At 52.9% G+C, this 16,389-nt stretch overlaps 1 protein-coding gene across 2 annotated transcripts in view; it reads left to right on the top strand.

The window, feature by feature from the left end:
- The window catches only part of ARHGEF17 (Rho guanine nucleotide exchange factor 17), a 58,193-nt gene that overhangs the window by 37,276 nt on the left and 4,528 nt on the right, over window positions 1-16,389 (top strand). Inside the window, exons 2-15 of one of the 2 annotated variants that reach the window (XM_042958366.1) lie at window positions 1,025-1,102; window positions 6,703-6,885; window positions 9,371-9,487; window positions 9,714-9,806; window positions 10,029-10,205; window positions 10,536-10,586; window positions 10,837-10,946; window positions 11,052-11,137; window positions 12,939-13,057; window positions 13,445-13,658; window positions 14,184-14,257; window positions 14,861-15,060; window positions 15,221-15,519; window positions 16,046-16,295. In XM_042958366.1, the coding sequence (XP_042814300.1) occupies window positions 1,025-1,102; window positions 6,703-6,885; window positions 9,371-9,487; window positions 9,714-9,806; window positions 10,029-10,205; window positions 10,536-10,586; window positions 10,837-10,946; window positions 11,052-11,137; window positions 12,939-13,057; window positions 13,445-13,658; window positions 14,184-14,257; window positions 14,861-15,060; window positions 15,221-15,519; window positions 16,046-16,295 (2,051 nt within the window). The remainder of the gene's footprint in view (window positions 1-1,024; window positions 1,103-6,702; window positions 6,886-9,370; window positions 9,488-9,713; window positions 9,807-10,028; window positions 10,206-10,535; window positions 10,587-10,836; window positions 10,947-11,051; window positions 11,138-12,938; window positions 13,058-13,444; window positions 13,659-14,183; window positions 14,258-14,860; window positions 15,061-15,220; window positions 15,520-16,045; window positions 16,296-16,389) is intronic. The other variant, XM_042958367.1, reaches the window with a different exon arrangement.

Below are 16,389 nucleotides of genomic sequence, written 5' to 3'. Positions count from 1 at the left end.
GGAGTGGGCCAGAGGTATAGGAACTGGTGGCAAGGGGCCACTGGTAAGCTGGGTCTCAGGGAATTGAACACAGAGAAAGCATCCTGTGTCTGGCTTCTAGCAAAGCCTTCCCATTGAATAGAGACTGCCCTGTCAGGGATGCACACCCTATCCCTGGAGGTGTGGGTGCAGATTCTGGGCAACCCCTTAGGGACTCTACTGTAGATCATCAGATTCTTGGATGGAGGCATTAGTTTCTGGGGCTCCTTTTCCCCATCCTCCCTATCCCCCCCATCCCTAAAATGGGAAGAAGAATAACATCTATCTACCTCACAGGGTGGTCAGAAGGATGAAATAATGTATAATGCTTAGAGCAGTGCTTGGTGTGGAGTAGAGCTCAGTTAACCTTTTTTTTACGAAGAGACCTGGGATCTAGCCTTGTCTGAGAGTGGGTGAACCCTACCCCCACCTGGCTGTGTGACCTTTGGCACCGACTTCACCTTTCTGAGCCATCTTTTCTTCATCTGTGGCAGGAGGTCACAGTTTCCATGCTCAGGGATGGTTTGAAGCCCAACCTAGTAGGGTCTGACCCCACAGCACGGATCCTGAAGGTGGGGTTTTCAGAGTTGGCAGCTGGAGTGGGGGGTAGGCTGGAGGCATCTTCCTTTGCAAATGTGAGAGTTATTGATTGTTTTGGGTCCCTTCCAGGAGCCCAGTAGAAAACCATGAAGTAAACAGTAGATAACCAGGTCTGCCAACAGTCATGGGGGTGGTGGTGAAGGATTGAGGGGCATACTCTGGAAAGGAAGGAGTTTGAGATGCAGGTTAGAGGGCCCTCCCTGCACAGGGAGCGTCTGAGCAAAGACCTGACAGAGTGGAGGTCTACGGTGCTTTGGGGTAACAGCCAACAGTCCTGGATGATGGGAAGGCAGGCCTTGAAGGCCAGGGAGAGGATGTGGATAGGTTCTCTGGGTCTACGTGACTGCAGGTGGCGGGGTCTGAGGGGAACAAGGCACTGCTCACCCTCTGTTTTCTGTCCCCCAAGGACATGCGGAAGCACGTGACCATGACCCTGCTGGACACAGAGCAGTCATACGTGGAGTCGCTGCGAACCCTGATGCAGGTGAGGCTTGAGGCTGGTCCAGGCCCCTGAGAGTGGCCATTCTGAGTCTAGAAGGCTGTCAAACATATGGAAACAAACCCACTTTGTGGACAGGGGATGGAGGCTAGAGAAGAGAGGAATGACCCTGGGACACATCACCCTTCCATGGAGAACCCCTCTCATGTGACTGCCCCAGAGGAGGATGCCCCCCCTCCAGGGCAGGAGAGATCTTAGAGGGGTCTTAATGAGACTAGACCAGGCCACCCCAGGGCAGGTGCTCCCTCCTTTTACTGTTCTGCCACCTACCTCTGGCAGCCCTGGTGCCTGAGCTTAGATCTGTGACCCACCCCCAGTGTACCTCCTTCCATTTTGTTCATTGATTGGGAAAATATTTGTTGAATGGAATAAAATGTTGAGTACCTGTTGTGTGCCAGGTCCTGTTCCAGGTGTAGGCAGCACAGGGGCGAATAAGAGAGACAAGCCACTGCCACAGGAGTTCATAGTCCTGTCGGGGACATAGCTGAGTATATGGTCACTGTGAAAGCATTGAGAGGGCACCTGTGAGGCATGGGGTCAGGGAATTTTCCCTGGAGGAGGTGCTAGCTTCTTCCTGACCTGTCTTCTCAGCAGCAGGAACAGCTTGTGCAGAGTTGAGTAGGAGAGGCCTGCACTTTTGGAGGTCCATGTGGCTGGCACAGAGCACAGAGGGTTGGTCCTATGGTGATGCTGGGGGAGCCAGCAGGGGCCACATGGTAAGGACCTTGCATACCAGGAAGAAGGTTTGGGCTCTACCAGGGGCCCTGGAGAATCAGTGAAGGGCTTTGAGCAGGGGTGGCATATAGCCTGACTCATACTTTACAACATCTTTCTGACTCCTAGGAAGGTGGGCAGTGGAAGAGGAGGCCAAGGCCACTGAAGGTGGGTGGGGGAGGAGAGGCCAGACCCAGGCAGAGGCAACAGGGAGGGAGAGTTGGGGACAGAGATTCAGGAAGTGGAGTGGTCAGGCCAGGCATGGTAAGTGGTTGGTTGTGAGGGGCAAGGTGGGGAAGCCCAGGATGAGACCTGGGCTCCCGGTCTGGGTGACTGAAGCACTATAGGAACTCCACCTGTGAAAGGTGGGGCAAGATGGCAAGTTCAGGTTCAGATGTGGGAAGGCCCTGGAGCCAGGATGCATATGAGGGTCTGAGGCCCAGGACAGAGAACCTGGATCTGAGCTGAAGTAGGGCCTGGTAGACATTGTTGAGGACAAATTTACTCAAGCCACCTAAGTAGAGTGAGAGCAAAGGGTCGAAGGTAGAGCCCTGGAAACATCCAGAGTGTTCATTCGTTTACTCCACAAATCTGCAACAAGCACCTTCCGGGTGCAGGTAGTGTTCTCTGTGAGGGTTTGGCAGTGAGCATGAGTGATCAGGTCCTGTCTCATGGACTGACAAACCATACGTGAGGACAAATGAGGGTGCAAAAACGCATGGAAAGTGTGTCTGGAAAAACTGAATATTGTTCATCCAGAAAGAAATTTTGACACACACCACAATCTGGATGAACCTTTGGGACATTATGCTAAATGAAATAAACCAGTCACTAAAGGGCAAAAACTGTATGATTCCACTTACATGAGGGGACCTAGAGTAGTCAAATTCATAGAGAGAGAAACATAGAACAGTGGTTGCCAGGAGCTGGGAGAGAGGAAGTGGGGAGTTCATGTTTAATGGGTATATAGTTGTGGTTGGGGAAGAGTAGAAAGTTCTGGAGATGGATGGTGATGATGCTTCCACAACCACATGAATGTATTTAATGTGAGTATACCAAGCTGTACATTTAAAAATGATTAAAATGGCAAATTTTATGATGTACGTTTCACCACACAAAAAATACATTGCTTTTATATGTTAAAAAAAAAAGTGCACAGAAAGATGAGAACACAGAATGGGGGCCTGCCCTGGTGTCAGAGGCCAGGGAGGGCTTCTCTGAGGTTGGGGTATTTAGCTGAGACCTGAAGGTAGTTAAGAGCTAAGTAGGGGGAGAGCCCAGAGGGAATCATTCTGGCAGAGGGTACAGCAGGAACAAAGGTCAGGGGGCTGGAAGAAACCCAGAGCGGTTAGCGGTGGACAGGTGGTCACTGTGGCTGCTGCAGAAGAGCTGGGCTTTATTGTAAGCACATGGAAGTCACAGAAGGGACACAACCAGAATGCTATCTTTAAGAAGAGGTTGCCCCTGGCTGCCAGGCAGCCATAGTCACGCAGGAGTCTGGCAGGGGGTGGGGTCCTTTGTTGTCCTTTAGGTAGGAGCTAAAGGCATTGGGGTCAAGCAGTCCAGAGTTTGAGTCACTTGCTTCCCTGCTGGGTGATGCTAGCCTAATCACTCGCTTCTCTGAGCCTTGGTGTTTTTGTGTACAAAACGTGACTAATCATACCCACGTCCCGTGCAAAGATTAAAAGGTAATGAGGCTGCTCATGCCTTGTTCACAGACAGGAAGCCGACAGGGCTTGGGTATGCCTCTCTGCCTTCAAATCTCCTGGCCGTGCACGGAAGCTTGCGGAACCTGCGGGTGGAAGAGCCAAGGGAGGGTAGTTCTGAGGAGGCCAAATCGAGAGTGTTCATGGCCAGGGATGGAGATGGTCAGGAGAGTGTCAGCTGAACCCAAGGACTGTCACTCAAGGCAGCCCTGGTGTGTCGGAAGGAAGGACTGAGGTCCAAGCCAGGCCACCAGTGTTCAGACCTGGCACTACCTCTTACCCGGCCATGTGACCTGGAGCAGGTTACATAACCAGTCTCTGCTTCAGCTTCCTTGTCTGCAGAGTGGGAATAATAATAGTACCTACCTTGAGTGCAGATTACAAGAAAGATGCGTGTATAATTTAGCATACTGCCTGGCAAATCTGTGTGTGTACGTGTGAATGTGTGTGTATAAAATCACATTTAATCCTTGCATTAACGTTGTGAGGTAGATATCATAACTCCCTCTTCATAGGAGGAAATGAAGGCTCAGAGAGGTTAAGAAACCTGCCCAGGGTCATCCGTCTCTTAAGTGGTATTCTAGTCCATTTGGGCTGCTAGAACAAAAATTCCGTAGACTGAGTGGCTTAAACAAATACAGATTCAGTTTTCAAAGTTTTGGAGGCTAGGAAGTCCAAGATCAAGGTGCTTGCAGATTTGGTGTCTGGTGAGGACCTGCTTCTTGGTTCATAGTCATAGATGGCCATCTTTTCACTGTGTCCTCCATGGTGAAAGGGCCAAGGGAGCTCTCTGGGACCTCTTTTATAAGGGCACAAATACCATTCATGAGGGCTCCACCCACATGACCTACTCACCTCCCAAAGACCCCACCTCCAAATACCAGCACATTGGGGATTAGCTTTGAGCCTAAGGATTTCTGTGGGACACCAACAAGTAGTGATATTAAGAGCTGACATGTATTGAGTGCTTAATATGTGCACTTTACATAACTTAAATCATATAAATCTCATTATAACCCTCATTTTACAGAGGATGAACTTGAGACACAGAGAAGTATAGTAATTGTTCAAGGTCAGAGAGCCAGGAAGTGCCATAGCCTGGGTTGAATCCCTGACACCCTGACTATAGGGTGCTTCCTCTCACCAGCTAGTCTGCACTGCCTGAGCATAGGTGGTATTCAATTCAAACTGAGATTGGACTCCACAGCCCTAGTGTTCTCTCGCAGTGACCACTGCCCCCCAAATTGATTGGTATTGTTCCTGCAGGTCAGGAGCCTCTTTTTTTTTTCTTTTCTTTTCTCTTTTGTAATTGAAGTATAGTTGACACACTGTGTGACATTAGTTTCGGGTATAGGCCAGGAGTTTAAAATGAAGGAGTTAAACACCAAGGGTAATAGCCAGAAGGAGATGGGATTTGAACCCAAGTCTTAAGATTAAATCTTTCTTCAGTGTCACCCTCACCCTTTGAGTCTTTCTTTAACCCCAAAATTCCCAGCTAACCCCACTTTCCCTGACCCAGCCCCCTTCTCCCAGCACTCCTGCCCCTGTCTTGTTTCCCTCACAATACTTACTGCCTTCTGACATCCTGTGTAATAATTTTGTTATTTATGGTGCTTATTTTCTGCCTCCCTCCACTGAAGTGTTAGCTCCACAAGCACAGGGACTTTTGTCTGCCCTCAGGGCTGTCTGGTGCTTAGAAGTCCGGACACTCAGTAGTTACTCAGCAAGTACGTGATGAGTGGGTGCAGGTGTTGGCTCCTAGGAGCATCTGTATCAGTTTATTCTTTCCTCCCACTGTGTGCCTGCTTCTGTGTGGGGCACTAGGATCCGGACATGAGTGGCTTAGCTCCTCTCCTTGTGGGGCAACAGCCCCTGCCACAGAGAAGGCCCTGGCTCAGACTGGCCTAGGAGCTGTAAGAGGGAGGCAGCCTGCCTGCCTCCTCACCATCACCTCCTGACCTTTTAAGAATGCCCAACCAGGGGGCACCTGGGTGGCTCAGTCGGTTAGGCGGCCGACTTCAGCTCAGGTCATGATCTCGCGGTCTGTGGGTTCAAGCCCCACGTCGGGCTCTGTGCTGACAGCTCGGAGCCTGGAGCCTGCTTCAGATTCTGTGTCTCCCTCTCTCTGCCCCTCCCCTGCTCATGTGCTCTCTCTGTCTCTCAATAATAAATAAATGTTAAAAAAAATTAAAAAAAAAAAAGAATGCCCAACCAGACTAGAGGATTCTGTTGAGCTTTAGTTTTTCAGGGCTGTTTTATAAAACAAGCCAATTTTTTTAATGTTTAATATAAATTTTACTGCAACATTGCATTACTTCTTCAAGCATCCTCAGTTCTTTGGTTTGTAGTGATAGTTTGGGCCAGTAGAGGGCGACCTCTCCATGAGCACGCCTGCTGCTAAGCAGGGCTGTGCATTCTCCGGAAATACCACTGATTTGAGGTGAAAAATAGTTTTAATCAGACTGACTGGTAGATCTGAAAACTGTGAGAACGTGCTCAGATAGTGGCACTAAAGGCCTCCCATGCCCCTCCTTGCTTCATTTTCCCGGCAGCACTTCTCGTTTTTGACTTTCTACATGTAATTGATTCTAAGATGCATTCTTCACCTTTTAACATCTCTGAAATCCAAGTTCATCCTATAATAGATGGCATATAATAATTGGCAGAAATTCCTTAAAGAGTTTATGAAATGTGGTTTATTTTTGTTTGTTTCTTTTATTTGTGTGTTTGATCTGACTAGATTGTAAGCTCTGTTAGGGCAGGGAATTTGGTCTTCCTTGTTCACTGCTGTCTCCCAGTTCTTAGAATGGTGCCTGGCACAGAGTGAGCGCTCGATAAAATATTTGCTGAGTTGGTGTGGGGGGGGGGGGGTCTCCCAGGAGCCCAGTCTTCTTGCTTTCCTCACTCCAAGCTCTGTTTGTTCATGCATCCAGCTAACTTTCCTGAGCCTACTTACCCCCATCTTATGTCAGGCCCTGGGCTGCACAGTGAGGGGCATGGGGATAGGTCCTCTTGTCTCCCTCCTAGAGCTCTGAGTCTAATGAGGGAGATCCAGGAGGCATGGCCACTGAGTTATAGACCCAGAAGATTTCCTTTGCACCTGTACTGGTGAGTTGGGCTATCATCCCTCTGAGGGTACTTGTACTGACCCTGTGGGTCCCCCAGGGCTACATGCAGCCACTAAAGCAGCCAGAGAACTCCTTGCTGTGTGACCCGTCGCTGGTGGACGAGATCTTCGACCAGATCCCTGAGCTCCTGGAGCACCATGAGCAGTTCCTAGAGCAGGTGCGGCACTGTGTGCAGACCTGGCATGCCCAGCAGAAGGTGGGAGACCTGCTTGTCCAGTCGGTGAGTGGCCCTGCTACCCATGCGGCAGTGCTCACAAGCTTGGGCCCCTCCTGGAAGGGGCTGCTGCTGCCATGGACCCCTCACCCACACCCACTCCATCTGGACACTGACCCTGATCCCAAATCCAACACCAGAACTTGAGCAGACACTGGCACTGACTGCAGCCTCTGGGTTGACCTGAATCTAGACACTGCCCAACCCCAGAGCTTGGCTGGACTCTGGCATGGACCCCAACCCCATCCAGATACTGATTCTGATCCCGGACCCAACTCTGGTTACAGCACCTGAATTGGTGCTGACACTGATTCGGACCTCCAGTGGATGCTGATATTGACCTCAACCCTTACTGTAACTAGCCCTTTTTTCCATCAGGCATTTTAATAGGAATAGCTAACTACTTGGCACCTAGGTGCTAGCCATTATTCTAAGTATGTTATAGGGGGCTCCTGGCTGGTTCAGTCAGTAGAGCATGGGACTCTCGATCTCAGGGTCATAAGTTTGAGCCCCACATTGGGCATAGAGCCTACTTAAAAATAAAAGTTTAAATATGTTACGTATATCCGTAAGTGTAGGAGAAAGGTGCAGTTATTCCCTCGAGTTCAAAGTTGACTCTGTGGCATAGATAAAAGTGACCAATCAAAGTCACAGTTAATAAGTGGTGGAGGATTCAACTCCAGGAAATATGGCTCCAGCGTCCACACTCTACCCCACCCTGTGCTCCCTTTCACCACAAGCAGACTTCTGCCTGGGAGCTTTTCAGGATCCTACAATAGTGATTGGGACCTTAGAAAAGGTACTAGCTTCAAAATTCAAAAAGAACTATGAAAGCAAAGCTGATGGGTGCACCCGGGTGGCTCAGTTGGTAAAGTGTCCAGCCCTAAATTTCGGCTCAGGTCATGTCACGGTTCTTCAGTTCGAATCCCAATGTAGGATTCTCTCTCTGCCCCCCCACCCCCACCCCGGCTTGCTCTCTCGCTCTCTCTCTCTCAAAATAAATAAATAAACTTAGAAAAAAGTAAAACTAATAAACATTTAATTCAATGTCTATAAAACCATAACATGCCATTTTCTTTAATTGTTAAATTTAGTATTCATTTATACGAACTTACATTTGAAAAAACTTAAGTTACATTTTGTTATTTTGCCAGAATTCCCAAGGATGCATGATGATGACTGATAAATCGTAGCCAAACACAAACTAAATGGTTATTCAGAGCAAAATAATTTCAAAAGCAAAATTGTAAAAATCCTTCCAAGAATTGTACTAACAAAAAAAATATATTACCTATTTTTATAAGATGTGGGTGTTTTTTCATGTGTTTGTGATGATGTGGGTGGGCCTGTGCCTAAGAAGGTCTTAGAAGGTGTCTGCTGACCTGGAACTGATGTGGCAGGAACCTTGGCCCAGCAGTGATGGGACCCCAGTTGAGTGCTGACATCTCTAGGCTATCACTACCTTCAGTGTCACCAGGTTCCTCTGCTGTCTGGACTGTGATGCTGACCAGGGTCTGACTGGAGCAGAAGCCCTGGCCCCAGGGAGGGGTCAGCAGAGAATGCTCTGTGCCAAGATGGGGTAGGGGGTAGGGGCTAGGGGCTGTCTTCCTCTCCAGGTTGCTTCAGCCTGTGCCCTGTAGTACACCCGGGGTTGGGGAGGAGGACAGTCAGCACCTCAGAGACACAGGGATTTGTAGGCCCAGAGGGGCCAGAAACAAATACCACCACAGGTCACCTAGTCCATCCATGGTGCAGCTGAGACAGGAACTGGGATGTCCCAACTCCTAGCCAGGGCTTCTGACCAAGAACTTTCACATTTAGCCCAGCTGTCATCTGGCCAGTGGGTATTAGCCACCAGCTGTGTGCCTGACCTGAGCAGGGCTTTACTGGATGGAATGGGTGTACCTACCTTTTTGCAGAGAGGAGACTTGTCCTGGGAGATCAAGGGAGGCCAGAGGCCAGGTATAGTTCCAGGAAGAGCCCTAGTCAGGGCAGGGAGTGCTTCCTGGAGGAGGCACAGTTGGAGCTTAACGCTGAGGGTGGGTGAGATTTGGGTGCAGGAAGGGCATTCTGGTGAAGGGAATTACATGAGCCAAGCAGGTGGAATGAGTCTGTGTCACTCAGAGGACAGTGAGGAAGGAGACCTGCCTGGCTGGACTTGGTGGGGTTGGAGACCAAGGATGGAAATGCCCAGTTGGAAATGGGAGAACCTGGTGTGGTGTCCTGGCAGGACACATCTAGGCATATGTACATCCATGACACGCAAACCATAGGTAATGCACATATGTGTGTGCAGGTATATGTACACACCTGACCAGTCGCACCTACAACATGTACACACGACGTAGGAGCAAATGCCCAAGCCCTTAGAGACCATATTATGTCCAGTTGGAGGGAAAGGATGTTGGCTTGTGAATCATTAGAAACCAGGACAGGGTGAGGTGGAATAAGAGATACCTTGAAGGTGCACAACCTGCCTCTTCACCCACAGTTCTCCAAAGACGTCCTGGTCAACATCTATTCTGCCTACATTGATAACTTTCTCAATGCAAAGGATGCTGTGCGTGTGGCCAAGGAGGCGAGGCCTGCCTTTCTCAAGTTCCTGGAGGTACTGTGGGCTAGCTCAGGGGGATGGACATGACCCTCCTCGTGGACTAGCTTTGGTGGGGGATTGCCCAAGAGCTCCCAGCCTAGGCACCACAGCCTTAGTATGTGGGTCAGCCTTTGCTCTTGGGCTGGCCTGGAGGGGCTGGCTGGGGACCCATCCCTGGACATTCCCTTCTTTGCATGACATTCCTCACCTGGGTACCCATCCACCTTCTTTCTGGTTTCAGCAAAGCATGCGTGAGAACAAGGAGAAGCAGGCATTATCTGACCTCATGATCAAGCCTGTACAGCGGATCCCACGCTATGAGCTTCTGGTGAAGGTGAGCATGGGGTCCGTGGGCAGGGAGGCAAGGCCTGGAGGATGCAGGGGGCTCTGAGGCCCCCACTTGGTCGAGCCTGGCATCAGAGTCCCCAGGGGTTGGGTCGGAAAATAAGTCCTCTCTGGAATCCACCTATAGTCCCTCTGAGTCCAGCAGTCAGTGTGGGCCCCAGGGCCTGACAGGGGCAGCTAAGCAGGGGTCTGGTCCTCATTCCTACCCCAGGACCTCCTGAAGCACACACCCGAGGACCACCCAGACCACCCGCTCCTGCTGGATGCTCAGCGGAACATCAAACAGGTGGCTGAACGCATCAACAAGGGTGTGCGGAGTGCCGAGGAGGCAGAGCGACATGCCCGTGTGCTGCAGGAGATTGAGGCTCACATCGAGGGCATGGAGGATGTGAGTGCCATCCCACTCCACCCATGCCTTTGTTCCCGTCCGTGGTCACCTGAGGTCATCATGGTCACGTCCACATCCACAGCAGTGTCTGCAGTGTGTTTGCATCCCTGTCTACCAGCGTCCCCACACATCTTTGTCCAAATCCATGTCCTCTTCCATGCCGGTCTCAGGCCACATGTCCTGTGGCCTGACAGCACAGCATCAGGAGGAGAGATGGGATGTGCTTCTATGGCCTGGCACATGGAGTGGGACCAAGGGGTCGCCAGGGTCTAGGAAGGAGATGGAATTAAGAATTGGCCTTCAAGATGCGTTGTCTCTCCTGCCCCACAGCTCCAAGCCCCTCTGCGGCGGTTCCTAAGGCAGGAGATGGTCATTGAAGTGGTAAGAAGTGGCCCGTTGTCTACCCACCTGTTCCCATCTCCCCACTTTGTTCGTACTCCGCTCATACCTGCCGCCCATGGGCCTGCCTGCTCTTCCCCACAACAGGAGTCCCGGGTCGAGTCCCAACTCTGCCTCTGCCTCTGGGAATCAGGGGCAGAGCCCTCACCCCTCTGTGGGCCTGGCTGTCCCCTTGGGCACTGTGGGCAGGAGGGTGGGCCTCTGGGCCTGAGTCCTGCCTCGGGCCCCACAGAAGGCAGTTGGTGGCAAGAAGGACCGGTCCCTCTTCCTGTTCACGGACCTCATTGTCTGCACCACCTTAAAGCGGAAGTCAGGCTCCCTGCGGCGTAGCTCCATGAGCCTGTGAGTGGCTGGGGTGGGGCTGGGCTCTGGCATGGGGGGAGCAGTTGTCCCTCCCTGGGCCCCACTCCGCTGCCCAGGCCAGAGCACCCCATTGGCTCCCCACAGGTACACGGCAGCCAGCGTCATTGACACGGCCAGCAAGTACAAGCTGCTGTGGAAGCTGCCACTGGAAGATGCGGACATAATCAAAGGTGGGGCTGGCCCAGGCCTGCCCAGGGCTTCTGGGTGTTGGGGTCCTCCTCTAAGAAGCCCTCCTGGAGGGTTTGAGCTGTGGCCAGGCTGGCTGCCTATCCATCTGCTTTTCTGCTTTGGGGCCTCACTTTCCCGTCCAGTACAAGGCGGGTTGTATGTAGGATGGGTTTGTCCCCCACAGAACCACACCAGACCCATCCGTGCAGATCACCTTTGACTGGGCAGGGACCTAACCTAGGCTGGAGCAGTGCAGAGGCCACAGACGTGCCCTCCACCAGCCACTGACCACCGCACAAGCATCCCCTTAGGTGATAACACACTGCTCTGGTCCAGCAGTTTCACTCCCAGGGAGCAGGGCCTCACTCAAGTCAGTCCAAGCACAAGGCTGGTTGGAAAGATCTGTGTTGTTTGGGGCAGAGGCTGTCAGGAGCTGAGGTGGTTTCAAAGAGTTGCTCCTCCTGCTGTGTGTACATGTGTGTCTGTGTCTCCATCTGTCTGTCTGTCTGTGGTTCTTCCTGTTCTCACTGCTCTCAGCTTTCTCTGCTTCCTCCTTCCTTCTAACTCCTGTGTTCCTTCATGGCCTGTTCTGCATCATGGCCTTTCTCCCTAGCTGCTCCAGGATCCGCAAGTCCCCTTGAGGGGGATGGTTGGTCTGGGATGGTGGCGTGGGCACCTCTGAGCTGGCAGTCAGTTCAGGTCCAGGCTCTGCCCCTAGGCTCACCTGAGGTGGCCCCCGGGGTGAACCCAGGCCTGCCTCATGTGGGCACCTGTGTAGGGATACAAGCCGATTATCGGTCCCGTTTGTCTCTTCTCACTGGAACACAGGCCAGTTGATAAAATGACTAGGTTAGGTGTCTACTTCTGATTCAATCAAGTATGGCTAGAGAGGGGCACGGTCATATGGAAGAAAACACGGCTGTCCTGGCAATGAGGGTTATGGGGAGACAGTTTCCTTCAGAAGGAGTAGGAGAGGGGTGCCTGGGTTGCTCAGTTGGTTAAGTATTCCACCCTTAGTTTCGGCTCAGTTCATGATCTCGTGGTTTGTGAGACAGCCCCGTGTCAGGCTCCGTGCTGCCGTTGTGGAGCCTGTTGGGATTCTCTTTCCCTCTCTCTCTCTGCTCCTTGTCCCCGCCCCCCCCCGCCCCCGCAAATAAACAAACTTAAAAAAAAAAAAGGAGAAGGAGAAAACCCAAGCCTCAGCTTTTCTAAAACACTGCACTGCTGTCTACTCTGCCTATTTGTGGGTTACTGGTCCAGGGTGTACACCCCCAGCCAGGCAATGCAGGGTGTGGGGATGCTGAGTTGGCCTGTGGGGCCTGCTACTTGGCCCTGGTCAGGTATGGGATAGGACTAGAGAAATCCAGGGCATCAGCTCATTTTCCCTTCTTTGTGGGGGAATTGAGTCCCTTGGTCAGCAGATTTGAGCGCCTGAGGCTCTGGCTGCCCGGCTGACTCCCCTGTGGAGGCTACACCACACCACCGTGGCTTCCCGTGTCAGCAGGAGCCTGCATAAGCTGCAGAGCCGCCTGCTGTTTATTCTTTGTGCTCTTCCAGGGAGTTCTCCAAGGGACCAGCACCCTGGGCCAAGTGGCTCTGAATCAGGCCCACTTCCCTGTTCCTAGGGCTGCGGTTTCCCTGAGAGCTGCCTTTGTTCCTGGGGTCTTGGGGCTTACAAGCGCTCAGCTTGGCAGGCCACTCCCCATGCTGAACTGCAGACTGTGAGGGAGGAGAAGAGTGTCTGTCCACGCCTGACCTTGTCTGCCTCTGTATCTGCCCATGGCCCTCCTCTCTTCCCACCAGGGGCATCCCAAGCCACCAATCGGGAGAACATCCAGAAGGCTATCAGCCGCCTAGACGAGGACCTGACCACTCTGGGCCAGATGAGCAAGCTTTCTGAGAACCTTGGTTTCCCCCACCAGGTCTGTGCCCTCTGTCTGAGGCTGGGGGAATGGGGCAGCGGGGGTTGCCAGACCCTACTGAGGGAGAGAGAGCAGCCTTTTCATTTGCCTGAGGAAGAGGTCAGTCATCTTTGTCACTTATTGGAAGGGGGAAATACAGCCTCACCCCAGCTGAGGGAAGTGATGTGTTCTAGGCCTGAGGGTGGAGATACACCTCCATCCCTAGCTGAGGGAGGAGAGAGGACCCATCATGTCTGTTGGGGGAGAATCCAGGCTACCTCCTCCAGGGGGGGAGACAGAGTCCCACTTTCTGTCTGAGGGGAGAGGCAGGTCCCCACTGGCATTCCCAGGGCAGAAGTAGGCTGTGGGGAGATGTCAGGGCCTGAGGCCTGGGTCCCCTCCCGGCAGAGCCTGGACGAAGCGCTGCGGGACCTTTCAGCTGCCATGCACCGGGACCTGTCAGAGAAGCAGGCGCTGTGCTACGCGCTTTCCTTCCCCCCTACCAAGCTGGAGCTGTGTACCACGAGGCCTGAGGGCACTGACTCCTTCATCTTCGAGTTCCCCCACCCTGATGCCCGCCTCGGCTTTGAGCAGGTGTTTGATGAAGCCAAGAGGAAGCTGGGTAAGCCAGGCCCATGCTGGCGTCCTCTCCCAGCACCGCCAGGGAGTGGGCAGTACCTTGCAGCGGTCTGTGAGATCAGGAGCCAGAAGTCCCAAGACTGCTGTGTTTTGTGCTTCAGTGCCTGCTGGTGGGAGGGTGGACTGAGACTCCTACAGAGAAATGTGGGACTTTTCCAGGGCCTCCTCGGCAGGGAGGGAATTCCATGGATAGGGTGAGCTTAGGGTGGGGTGCTACTGTGGGAGTGGATGCCAGGACCCCTCTTTCTGCGCCCCACATACATACACTCTGAGCAGGCCTAGATCAGGGAAAGCTATTCATCAGGGTCCATGGTTTAGAAGATCCTTAGGGACCTCTAGGTCTACCTCCCACATTGTACAGATGGGAAAATTGAGGCCAGGGACAAGCAGGACATACCCTACAGCCCCCTCATTCTCCCTTGAGAGACCCCGAGGAGCAGGGGAGGAAGGGAAATGAGCAAAAGTGAGGTGGATGCTAAGCAGTGTCTTTTTGTCCATCTCCCTACAGCATCCAGCAAAAGCTGTCTAGACCCTGAGTTCCTGAAGGCCATCCCCATCATGAAAACCCGCAGTGGCATGCAGGTACGTGTATGTGCCTGGGTCATGTGGGTGCACGTATTCAAAGCCAGCACATGTTCATGTGTTTTTGTTTTGTGTACAACGTTATGTACATGCCTTGAACATTGTGGTTGCCCTCTGTGTCTTGGAGCCTACAACTCTGCATAGGCATGTGAATACTGTATATGTGTCACACGCATATGGGTGTGGCCATGCATGTCTATATGTGTGCATGGGGACAAAGGCTATGTGATTAGCATGAAGCTGTCTAATTTATGTGCTTGTATGAGTTTGCCTACCTATGGACAGAGGTTACTATTTTTCACATTTGTTACCCACATAGATATGTGAGCATATTTGGGGTTTATATGTGCATGGATGTATGTGTACATGAATGGATGATACTTCTATCACACAGGCATACGTGCATTTGATGTGTAGAATATCACATGTGTTTGTGTGTGTGTGTGTGTGTGTGTGTGTGTGCGCGCATGTGTACTCAGAGGGGTGTACTGGGAATTCACGCACACCCACGCAGGGCCACCTCCCTCCGTTCTGCTGGTCAGCCTGGAAAGTTGGCAATAATTCCTTCATTCACCTTCCCCTGTCCATTGGTGTCTTCTGCAGTTCTCGTGTGCAGCTCCGACCCTGAGCAGCTGTCCCGAGCCCATGCCTGAAGTGTGGGTGTGCAACAGCGATGGCTACGTGGGCCAGGTATGCCTGCTGAGCCTGCGTGCTGAGCCCGACGTGGAGGCTTGCATCGCTGTCTGCTCCGCCCGCATCCTCTGCATTGGGGCGGTGCCTGGCCTGCAGCGCCGCAGCCACAGGTGAGGCCTGGGGCTGTGCGCGGGCCAGCAGGCCAGAGTCCCTGTCCTTTACCCCTACGTGGCTGCAGGTGTGGATGGGGTTGGGCCTAGTGGGCTTGTGGACCAGTGGGGCAGGGCCTTGGCTCCTGGAGGCTCTCATCCCCGCTCCTACATCTCACAGGGACCAGCCTGCCTCACTGAGGAGTCCCCCAGAGACGGCACTGGAGACCCCCGGTCCAGAACTGGACGTTGAGGCTGCGGACGAAGAAGCAGCGACGCTGGCAGAGCCAGGGCCCCAGCCCTGCCTGCACATCTCCATTGCAGGTTCGGGGCTGGAGATGGCACCAGGCCCCGCCGAAGGGGACACTCGCCCAGAATTGGTGCCCTTTGACAGCGACTCTGATGATGAGTCTTCGCCCAGCCCCTCGGGAACCCTGCAGAGCCAAGCCAGCCGGTCCACTATCTCCTCTAGCTTTGGCAGTGAGTGCCCAGTTTGGGGCTGTCAGGCAGGGTGGACTGCGCAGAGGAGGGGGCAGCACAGCAGGTACTGATGGGTGAGGAGGGACCAGCATAGGCAAAAGCGTGGATTCAAGTCTCAGGAGGTCAGCATGCAGAGCAGTGGGAGCCAGTGAGGTGGGCGGGGGCTGTGATACCAAAGACCCAAGGGCAGTAGGACAGTCAGGCCAGATCCTACACATCATGAAGTGCTTGGTCAAGTAGGGAAGATGGAGTAGGGAGTAGAATGGCCGATCCCCCTGTCCACGATGTGCTGGTGGATTGGAGTGGGACAGTTTAGGACTAGCAGCCTGTAGCACTAGACTGTCCGTGAGCAGAATGACAAGGCCTGAGCTATGCAGAGGCTGCCAGGAGAGGAGAACAGCTATGGAAGGCCCTCAAGAGGGACATGGCCAGAAGGGATGCACTGAGGAGAGATGGAGATCTAGAAAGATACCAGGTTTGGGCCTGGCAGAGGTGGAATGGAGGCAGAGACCTTTGTCTCCCTCAGATGAGGAGACCCCAAGCTCCAAGGAGGCCACGGCAGAGACGACCAGTTCAGAGGAAGAGCAGGAGCCTGGCTTCCTGCCACTGTCTGGCTCCTTTGGACCTGGCGGTCCCTGCAGTACCAGCCCAATGGATGGGAGAGCCCTTCGCCGCTCCAGCCGTGGCTCCTTTACCCGGGGCAGCCTTGAGGACCTGCTGAGCGTTGACCCTGAGGCCTACCAGAGCTCTGTGTGGCTGGGCACTGAGGATGGCTGGTAAGGTCAGGAGAGGGGCTGGGGACACTGAGCTCTGCTTTGGAAATCATATGGTATCCTGAGCTCTCTGCTTTGGAAATCATATGGTATCCTG

The sequence above is a fragment of the Panthera tigris genome, chromosome D1 (assembly GCF_018350195.1).
Source record: "Panthera tigris isolate Pti1 chromosome D1, P.tigris_Pti1_mat1.1, whole genome shotgun sequence".
NCBI classification, from domain to species: Eukaryota; Metazoa; Chordata; class Mammalia; order Carnivora; family Felidae; genus Panthera; species Panthera tigris.
The sequence above is the reverse complement of the archived record's forward strand: the minus strand, read 5'-3'. Positions and strand labels throughout refer to the sequence as shown.